The sequence below is a fragment of the Callorhinchus milii genome, unplaced genomic scaffold (assembly GCF_018977255.1).
Source record: "Callorhinchus milii isolate IMCB2004 unplaced genomic scaffold, IMCB_Cmil_1.0 Scaffold2, whole genome shotgun sequence".
NCBI classification, from domain to species: Eukaryota; Metazoa; Chordata; class Chondrichthyes; order Chimaeriformes; family Callorhinchidae; genus Callorhinchus; species Callorhinchus milii.
The window spans coordinates 31,406,139-31,416,917 of NW_024704743.1; the positions used below are offsets into that span (position 1 = coordinate 31,406,139).

Below are 10,779 nucleotides of genomic sequence, written 5' to 3' on the forward strand. Positions count from 1 at the left end.
ATCTGAAAACCATCCTCTTCGACCGTGCTTACAGCCACCTCCCCAACCCCCCATCCCTCCCCATCTCGTAGTCAGGCTCCGCCACTGTTAAGTGCTCTGAGATGCTACCCTGCATGCAGGGCACCATATAAGTACATGTTGTAGTTGTTGTTCTAAAGGATCCTCTGAAAAAAATTCTGCAACAAAATAACAGGTTTAAAAAAACAGGTTCTGTAGTACAAACTTGACCAAAGGAAGTTCAGAACTTTACCCTAAAACAGGTAAATTAGAAGACATTAAATTGAGCATTGGATGAATCAGCTTCCACTTTAATGCAGAGATTGAATTAGTCAATGAAATGCTAACCCAGGGGCATTAATCCATTTATATTCTTGGGTTCTTCTGCGATTTGTTAACATTGTAAAAATGGCACTGCTAACAGACAAATGATGCGCCATAAACAGCCACTTTGCAGCTTCCTGGTCATTTAATGCTATTAATGCTTCATATTTCCAATGTATTTATAAATGTGGTGGGTACATGTACACATAAAACCATTTAAGCCTTTGCCATTGACCTCCCCAGCATTTATACACATTCCCATCAAGCCCAGGGATCAGGGTGGGCATCTCATGACCCAGAAATTGGGCATTTTCTTTCACAAGAAGCAAAGCCACTTTCTGTGCACGTCCACAGTGAATGCAGCCCGTTACAAAGTGTTGGTTGGAACGAACCACAAATTTTATGAACCACAAATTACTGTGTTTTGACAGAGCCATAATGCATTGTGAATCAGCACTTCCACGTACAACAGCTTATTTTTTAAAAATCAACTGGCAACAACAACAACTTGCATTTATATTGCGCCCTTTATGCAGGGTAGAGTCCCGGACCTTATACGCTGGAGGTTTTATATGAGGATGAGACACTACTCATCTCTGCTGCAATCTAGCTTATTGATGCAACAAAAGGAATATATTGTGAGACAAATGCTTCAATAATCATCTTTTAAAAAAAATAAGTGGAGACTAACATAATAATAATAATCCTTGCATTTGATATAATGCCATTGAGACATCTCAAGGCGCTTCACAGAATATCCTGTAAAGTGTTGTGACTGTGCATTTTGTGGACAAAACAGTATAACATAACTGTTAAGAATATCAATGTGAAGTTTCACCATTTCACCAAACCTTACAGGTTTTGACAAAAATGGAGCAAAGAAACTCACCTATCAGCTTGGAGATCTTCCTCATCCTGTTTGTGCTTATTTCTTTTCCTGGCACGAGGAACAACACTCTTCTTTGCAAAGTGTCGATCATTAGGTGTGATATCTTGTGCTGACACAATATCTTCAATATCTTCCACTAATGAATCACAAGCAGCCGGCATGATCTGCAAAATTACAGGAGCAATTTATTTCCTCAATGAAAGAAAACACTGCAAGGGGATTTTCATGCTATAGATATATAGATCCAACCCTTTTTTTCCCGTTCATTCATAAATGTTAAACCTTTCCAAATGACCAAGACCCACTGTAGAATTGAATTAAACTCTACAAAGTGCATTCAGTATTATGGAACGTATAACACTTGCATTTAATATAGCGCCTTATCAATGTATAACTTAAGATAAGATAAAGGGCATTGTCATGATGGAACTATTTTCCTAAGTTGTACCAAAGCCAAAATATACTTTTTCCATCACTGAATAAGGATGTCAAGCTAAACAGAACAGTGGGATGACATTCACTATACCATTCAACTAAATCTCATTCATCCTGCTGCAGCAAAGCACAGAACGGAAGCCAAACACAAAAAGGCAAAAAGTGAATGACCGGTTTCATGTGGGGTTTTTTAGCCAGAACACTGAAAGAACTCCCTACATTTTGAGAAGTGCCATGGGATATTTAGCAGCTCTGAACAGGAAGACAGGATCTCAGTTTAACAATTCATCTGAGTGATAGCACCTCCAACAATACAGGACATCCCAAGCACTATACTGAAGTGTCAGCTTTCAGCTCAATGTCCCGATGTAGGGCTGGAACCTACAACTTTCTGCTTCAGAGACAAAAGTGCTACCAACTGAGCCAGACTGACATCTCATTGATAATGCTACTATCTATTTTGTAGCATTGTAAGAGTATACTACAGGCTTGTGGCACATGAAATCCTTCTTTGAATCCCTTCTGGCTGTTTCTTTTTTGTTGTTGCATAGACTCCAGTCTATAATAATAATCCTTGCATTTGATACAGCACCTCATACATCTTCGAGACGTCTCAAAGCGCTTCACAGAATATACTGTCCAGTGAATTGACTGTATATTTTTGTGGGCGAAAACATCTATTTTAAAACAAAATATATGAAATAAAAATGCCTACCCTTTAAACTGGTTCCAATAATTTTACATTATTGATATTCGTTCAATAGGTATGCAAACTCTGGGACAGTTTTGCCACGCTTTTGAAACACAAGTATTGCACAACATTTGCCTGCAAAATCTCATTAGTACTAACCGATACTTCCATGATAATAATCGGAGACTAATAAATGTTTCCCATCTGGAAGTCCTAAATCTACCAAAATTATTAAGTAGCTCTACAGCAACTTCAATATTCCTTAAGAATAATAAGTGCAACACAAAAATTAGATAAATTAATATTCTCTTCAGTGAATACTTCGAGCAATTATTCATTTACGAGATCACTTTTTTTTAAAAAGCGATTTTTTCAAAGTCACTGCCACTTTTACCTTTTAGAATTCCAAGCTCTGCTCTTTTATACAGTCGCATGATACTGGAAGAAATTTAGCTTAGTCCCTACTGTCATGTCCAGGGACCTCTTGCACTTTCAATATATTTTAATCCATTTTAGTAAATTGTTATACTCCTCTCAGAGTTCTCTCTAATTTCCCTATAGCTTTTGTATAATTTGCTTTTCTCATTTATTACCATTTTAATTCACTTATTCATCTACTTGTTAATTTGTTTATTTTACATGATTATTTAACTTGCATTTATTTTTCCTGCGCGCTCAACCATTTTCTTTAAAAAGTGAAATTCTCTCATAAATTAAATACCTTTCAGAAAGTCCTATCACTTTGTGGCATTTTCAGCACATGCAAAAGCAACATGAAAGCTATGATAAGCTTCATCAAAATATTGTTCAATGTATATAAATACGCAAACGCATATGTGCAATATTCACCAGCAAGAATAATAAAACAATTCTGCCTAATAGTGAGAAAGATGCAGCTTTTATTGTAAGATACAACACCTAAATTCACCTTATTCTCTGCTTTCAAAACATATCTGAAGGCCTCTCTATGTTTGACCTCCCCTGTGCTGAGTCAACTAAACTCAGGCAGAGTCAGACTCAGTACCCGGGCTAAAAAGTGATAATCAAACAAGGTTCCTCATCTCCACTTGTTACAAACTTACATAAAAAAATAAAAACACAATTCATAAGAATAACTGTTGTGCCTGAGATCTAAAATTATTGTCATGTTTATATTACCAACCAAGCATTGTCCAAAACAAGGGAATAATAATAATAATAATCCTTGCATTTGATATAGCGCTTTTCACGTCGGGAGGACGTCCCAAAGCGCTTCACAGAACACACTGTAAAGTGAATCACACCTAATCCTTGAATCGACGTGTTCCTAATCTCAGCTATGAAACTGTGGATAATTACAAACAAAAAAACGGGTGTCTTTTCTTAAAGAAGGGATCCCTCCGCCTTGCCCCTTGCTTCCCCATTTTCAGGGCGCGCCCGAAGACCTTCCTATTCGACCGTGCCTACGGTCACCTCCCCCTCCCACCCCGGCTCAGTGTCGTGCTCCGTCATGTCACGCGGCTATGAGATGGTACCCTGCGCGAGGGGCGCTATATACACGCAAGTTGTTGTCGGATGTGGAAGAAAAAGACAATGGTTTTCATCAATAGTGATCACAATATAGGCAGTATTCTCAGTGCTGTCATTTTTTNCTCTAGATTTGGGAGAGGGAGAAAAATTGGCGCCGGGGAGGGGGTTTGGGAGCGGGTTTCTGCTCCCCCGTCTGGGACTGTACATCATTGGTCTGGACAACAACCCTGACCCTAGTTAGAAATATGTGTCGTGTGAAGGATGACTCCTTGGGCAAAATATTTCAGCTGCCAAACTCCAGCACAGCTTCTCACCCTTGAGTAAGAAGTGGGGGGCTGGGGGTGGGGGTGGGGAGTGAAAAGTATCTATTTACGAGTTTTGTTTGTTTACGTTTCACAAATACTGCAGAAATAAGACAAACGTTTCAATATCTATGTTTGAAAATCCATCGTAAATAATTTCACTCAACTGCCACCATCACCCGAAAATGTAACTCTCCCTACGTTCTGTACAGTAAGACGCCTGCTTACCCAAAACAATTCAAGAAACACTCATTTGTACAATAATAATACTTGCATTTGATATAGCGTCTTAGCACAGCTTCAAGACGTCACAAAGCGCTTTACAAATTATACTGTGAAGTTAATTGACTGTATAAATAAGCAATTCAGATAACTGACCTCATACCTCAGTATCTTTAACCCTGCGTGGAGGGTGATACACAAAAAAAAGCTGTTGTAATCTCAGAAGCACTTTACAATATTAATTTAGCACAACAACAAATAATATAAATTATTTATACTTGTTACACCGAGGGAATGCTGTGAGTGTCCACACGTGTTGGTCAATCAGTCAATTGAAATAACTGATGATCCCTGGGAACAACATCCAGCTTTCAATCAAAATGTTCAGGTATGCACAGTAAGCTTACTATCTTTCTGTCTGTCTCAAGCTTTTTCAACGCTGATTTTCTTTTCAAATGTGAAAGAACGTCTGCACTGAAACTTGTAAATTAGGATAGAAAGTACAAAAGAAGAATGAAAACAACTTCTTTCTTTGATCGGCTTGGGTGTATGACTATGCTTAAGAATATCAAAACCATACATGCGATACTTTGTCACTGGAGCCTGTAAGTGCACGTGCAGCGACAGGTCAACACAACGTCTCCCCCGATTCAATGCGCATGTGCCGGCAAGCATTTGAATTACATTGAATGGTGGGAAAGGAAATTCTCCTGCACATGCAGGGATAGATCAAGACCATGTTTCCTGCTGGCAAATGCGCATTCATCGACGGTTCAGGACGTCATTTCCCAAGAATCAATGCAGCCGAGAAGTGCAGGAGTGCTGGAGGATAGGGGAGCGGTGTTACGAATTAGGAGAAGACAAATATGACGAGTACAAAGAAATCTAAGTGGTTTTGATAGGAAACTGAATGGGACTTGGGTGCATGTACGATTTAGGAAATTATACGATTTATAAAGATAAGACTTATGCGAGTTTTGCTGTACTGCCAACGGTCCAGCTGGCTGGTCTGTCATCAGCAGTGTCTTGGGAGTATTACAGGCTTGTATGGCTCACGAACCAGTCAACCGAGACCGCCACCGAGAATTAATTCAATTACTGGAAGGATCCCTTATCTCTGCACTTCCTTATTCCAGTATTGTGGCTGCACATACAACCTTAGAGTCAGCTCAGTCCCAAGAAGATCCTGCTTACCACCTCCTCCCCCCGCAAGAAGCAATCAGTGGAGGGAAAGGGAAAAGCAGAGTTGCAAAAGTACAATTCAAACTGGTAATAAACTGATGGCAGCTGCACATTTCCAAAGCATTGCAAGAGTTCCTTAAAATTTAAAAAAAATAAAACTGTGAGGTAGTTATAAACTACTTTATCAGTTATTTAGAATTTTCTTCCAACATTGCTATTTTGGTTGAAATCCCCATAAAACACAAGTTACATTTATATAGCGCCTTTCACATTGGGAAGATATCTCAAAGCGCTTGACACTGCTGGCTGGGTATAATAATAAGAATCCTTGCATTTGATACAGCGCCTCATCACGTCTTCGAGACGTCTCAAAGCGCTTCACAGAATAAAGTGAATTGACTGTATATTTTGTGGGCGAATATACAATATACAAGCTGAGAAGAACTCTGGGATGGAGTTCCAGAGAGCGGGGACAGAATGGCTTAACATTTGTTACTCCTTGTCCCCTACCCTAGCTACCCCAACGATAATGGGTCGGTGACAAGGAGTAACACTAAAATGCCTTCATAGATCATTGCTGTATTCAAATTACCTGCCGTGTTCACCTACAAGTACAGTCAATACATTGTGCAGTAAATTCTGGAAGTGCTTTAAGACATTTCAACAAATTGATTAGGTACTATATGAAATGCAATGATGATTATTATTATTATATACTCAATGATTGTACAGTGCCCAATTTGATAAGGAGACTTCTGCAACTTTGTTGTTCAACATAATAAAAAATAATAATCCTGTATTTCGCCTTTCAAGTCACGAGGATGCCCCAAAGCACTTCAACAGGATATTGATGTATTGTAAAGTGTAGTGACGGACTCTTTTCTTTTTGTGGGCGAACACAGCAGGCAATTTGTACATTGCAATGTCCCAAAAATCACCATGAAGTGAATGACCAATTTTAATTGGGGGATTGCCTGCTTGGACACTGAGAGAAACTCCCTTCTCTCTTCCAATACTGCCATGTATTGGAACATAAGAAATGCTAGACCACAAAAGACCATGGTCCATCTAGTTCACTGCCACCTTCCTGGCGGTCACATTACCGCCATGTAATCCTTAATGTCCACCTAAACATCTTAAACCAAATACTGTTGAGTGGAGCAGTCTTTCTGCCAGTAAAGTAAAAGTTTCTGGATTGTCCTGGCCAACAATCACCCAAACAAAATTAGTCAATCACTCCACGTCTCTTTGTGGGACACTGCTGAGTGCATCCAGCCTGCTGTGTTTCACCCAAAAAATTCAGTCAATCCATTTTACAGTAAATCTTGTGAAGCGCATTGAGACGTTTCAACGACGTGATAAGGCGCTGTGTTATTATTACCTGAAAAAACAAGCGAAGGGTGGGAGTACAACAAAACAAAATTACATTTATTGAGCGCCTTTCACGTCGGGAGGACATCCCAAGGTGCTGGACCGTCAAGGGTCAGGACCTGAGCATTGGGGAGGGGTGGGGTAGAGGTGAGGGAAGGCAGAGAGGTGGGAGGGCGACCAAAGGCACGGTCGAAGAGAAGGGTCTTCAGACCGGCCTTGAAGGAGGCAAGGAAGGAAGCGAGGTGAAGGGACCATGGGATGGAGTTCCAGAGTGTGGGGGAGAGAGGCTGAACGCCCGGCCACCGACGGTAGGGTGGGTCGGGTGGGAGACATGGAGCAGGCCGGAGACCGCTGAACGGAGGAAGCGGGCAGGTTGGTAGGGAGTCAGCAGGTCAGAGAGGTAGGAGGGGACAAGGCCATGGATGGCTTAAAGGTGAAGACGAGGATCTTGAGTTCGATCGTCTGGGGGATGGGGAGCCAGTGGAGTCGGGCGAGGGTGGGAGTGATGGGGTCACGGAGCCTCGTACAAAGATGCAGCGTCATTTGCCCCATAATAATTGAATTATTAGAAGCTTCAGCGCAACCTTTTACGGAGGGAGCTTCTTGTTGTTGACTGGTGTTAGGGGGAAGGGAAAACACAACAACCAGAAACAATAATTATGGAGACCTGTAGCTCAGCAGTTAGAGCACTCGCCTTGCAAGTGAGACACCTGGGTTCAATTCCAGGCAGGGCGCAACCTTGGGCAAGTTTCCTTACTCCACACACCTGATAATAATCCCTCCAAAAAACAAAATCGGTCATTTTCAATCCACGACTGTTTGTGGGACACTGCTGTGAGCAATTGGCTGCCGCATTTCGCCCACAAATATACAGTCAATTCACTTTACAGCATATTCTGTGAAGAGTTTTGAGACGTCGAGAAGACGTGAAAAGCGCTGTATCAAATGCAAGGATTATTATTATTATATTATTATAAACAAACAATCAAACAACAAGACATTCCACTTTACAGCACATCAATATCCAATTAATGTCGAAAGCAGCAGAGGGGGGGGGGGGGGGGGGGCGAGGAGAAATGTTTTCACGCAGCGAGTTGTTGGGATGTGGGAACGCATTGCCTGGAAGGCTGAAGGAAGCCGATTCAATAACAGCTTTCAAGAGGATAGCTATCTGGGGTGGACGACGTTTACGAAGCTTTAGGGAGAGCGCGGGATGGGGGGGGGGGGCGGGTATTGATTGGGACACCCCTTCCAAAGAACCGAGCCGGGGTGGGGGGGGGGGGGAACGGCCTCCTGCCGCGCCGCAGGATCCTCTCTGGGGACGCCGACGGGCTCGACGGGCGGCCGCGTTTCGCCCCCGAAAAAACACAAGCGGCGCGCGGGCGGTCGCTCCTCCCCCGCGCAGTACGCCCCGCGCGAAGCGGCTTCGAGAAGGTCTCGGAAGAACGCGGTCGGGGGCCGCGGCCCGAACACAGGGATAGGGCATAAGGCCACGACGCCAATGCCGATTGTATTATATTATTATATTATTATTATTATTGTCTAAGAAGTTACATTTTTATCTACAGCAGCGCCTTTCAAGTCGGAAGTGCGTCCCAAACACGTGCAACTCAGTGCCCTGTCCCCCCCCCACACACCCCCTCCCTGTCCCCCCCACACCCCCTCCACCCCCTCCCTGTCCCCCCCGTCCCCCCACACCCCCTCCACCCCCACCCCGTCCCCCCCACACCCCCTGTCCCCCCACCCCCCCCCTGTCCCCCCCCACACACCCCCCCTCCCAGTCCCCCCCCACACCCCCTGTCCCCCCCACACACCCCCTCCCAGTCCCCCCCCCACACCCCCTGTCCCCCCCACACCCCCTGTCCCCCCCACACACCCCCTCCCGTCCCCCCACACTCCCTGTCCCCCCCCACACACCCCCCCTCCCCCACCCCCCCCCCCCACACCCCCTGTCCCCCCCCACACACCCCCTCCCTGTCCCCCACACACACCCCTGTCCCCCCACACCCCCTGTCCCCCCCCCCCCCCACCCCCCCCTGTCCCCCCCACCCCCCCTCCCTGTCCCCCCCACACACCCCCCCCCCTGTCCCCCACACCCCCCCTCCCTGTCCCCCCCCACACACACACAGTGCGGTGAAGCGCGGCTGTGGCTGTGGCTGTGGCTGTGGCGGACCCCGGGCCGCCTGTGTGAGGGCGGGTCACCGCGGCCCCGGGGCTCCGGGCTCCGGGCTCGGGGGCTCCGGGCTCGGCGGAGCGGCTGCTGGCGGTGAGTCAGGCCGAGGCCGCTGGGGCCGAGCGGGGCCCAGGGCCCGGGGAGGCCTGGAACCCGCCTGGGCCTCAGTTACAGAGAGAGACCGACCCCACACACACACACACACCGGGGGGGAGGGAGGGGGGGACAGGGCCCGCGCTCACCCCCTCCCACCCCCGGGGTTTGCTCTCACCTCCTCCTCGGGGGGTCTCGGCCTCTCTCCCGGTCCTGTGTCTCTCTCTCTCTCTCCGTCTCTCACTCACTCTCTCTCTCTGACTCTCACTCACTCACTCTCTCACTCACTCTCTCTCTGACTCTCACTCACTCACTCTCTCTCTCTGACTCTCACTCACTCACTCACTCACACTCTCTCTCTCTGACTCACTCACTCACTCTGACTCTCTCACTCTCACACTACACTCTCTCTCTGACTCTCTCTCAAACTCACTCTCATACTCTACACTCACTCTCTCTCTGACTCTCACACTCACTCTCTCTCTCTGACTCACACTCACTCAGATTCTCTCACTCTCTCATACTCTACACTCTCTGACTCTCACTCTCTCTCTCTGACTCTCACACTCACTCACTCTGATTCTCTCACTCTCTCATACTCTACACTCTCTCTGACCCTCACACTCACACTCTCTCTCTGACTCACACACTCACTCACTCTGATTCTCTCACTCTCTCACACTCTACACTCTCTCTCTGACTCTCACTCTCTCTCTCTCTGACTCACACTCACTCTGATTCTCTCACTCTCATACTCTACACTCTCTCTGACCCTCACACTCACTCTCTCTCTCTGACTCTCACACTCACTCACTCTGATTCTCTCACTCTCTCATACTCTACACTCTCTCTGACTCTCACACTCTCACTTTCTCTCTGACTCACACACTCACTCACTCTGATTCTCTCACTCTCTCATACTCTACACTCTCTCTCTGACTCTCACTCTCTCTCTCTGACTCACACACTCTCACTCACTCTGATTCTCTCACTCTCTCATACTCTACACTCTCTCTGACTCTCACACTCACTCTCTCTCTCTGACTCTCACACTCTACACTCTCTCTCTGACTCTCACGCTCTCACTCTCTCTCTCTCTCTGACTCACACTCACTCTGATTCTCTCACTCTCTCATACTCTGCACTCTCTGACTCTCACGCTCTCACTCTCTCTCTCTCTGACTCACACTCACTCTGATTCTCTCACACTACACTCACTCTCTGACTCACACTCACCCTCTCATACTCTACACTCTCTCGCTCTCTCTCACTCTCTACACTCTCTCTCTCACCCCTCTCATACTCTACACTCTCTCACTCTCTCTGACTCTCTCTCACTCACCCTCTCACACACACTCTCTCGCTCTCTCTGACCGGGACGGACGGAGCTTCGGGAGGAACCTGCTGGCCAGACCTGGACAGGGCTCAGAGAGACGGGGATTGTTTCATATAAAACATAACTTTGCTTTGCACCCTCTTCCCCCTGGGCACCCGTTCTTTCTGTAAGCGATTGCAATGTGCACCGGAATTGTATTTATTTTTCCCATTGTGGATTGCAAAATATAGCAGTGATTTGCTACAATGTAACCCG

At 45.7% G+C, this 10,779-nt stretch overlaps 1 protein-coding gene across 1 annotated transcript in view; it reads right to left on the reverse strand.

Annotated features, from left to right (window-relative positions):
- cdkal1 (CDK5 regulatory subunit associated protein 1-like 1) overlaps nt 1-9,432 on the reverse strand; it is a 472,504-nt gene extending 463,072 nt beyond the window's left edge. Inside the window, exons 1-2 of the mRNA XM_042332426.1 lie at nt 9,367-9,432; nt 1,211-1,374 (exon numbers count right to left, since the gene is read on the reverse strand). Of these exons, the coding sequence (XP_042188360.1) occupies nt 1,211-1,371 (161 nt within the window). The 5' untranslated portion in view covers nt 1,372-1,374; nt 9,367-9,432. The remainder of the gene's footprint in view (nt 1-1,210; nt 1,375-9,366) is intronic.
- Between the last annotated feature and the right edge of the window lie 1,347 nt (nt 9,433-10,779).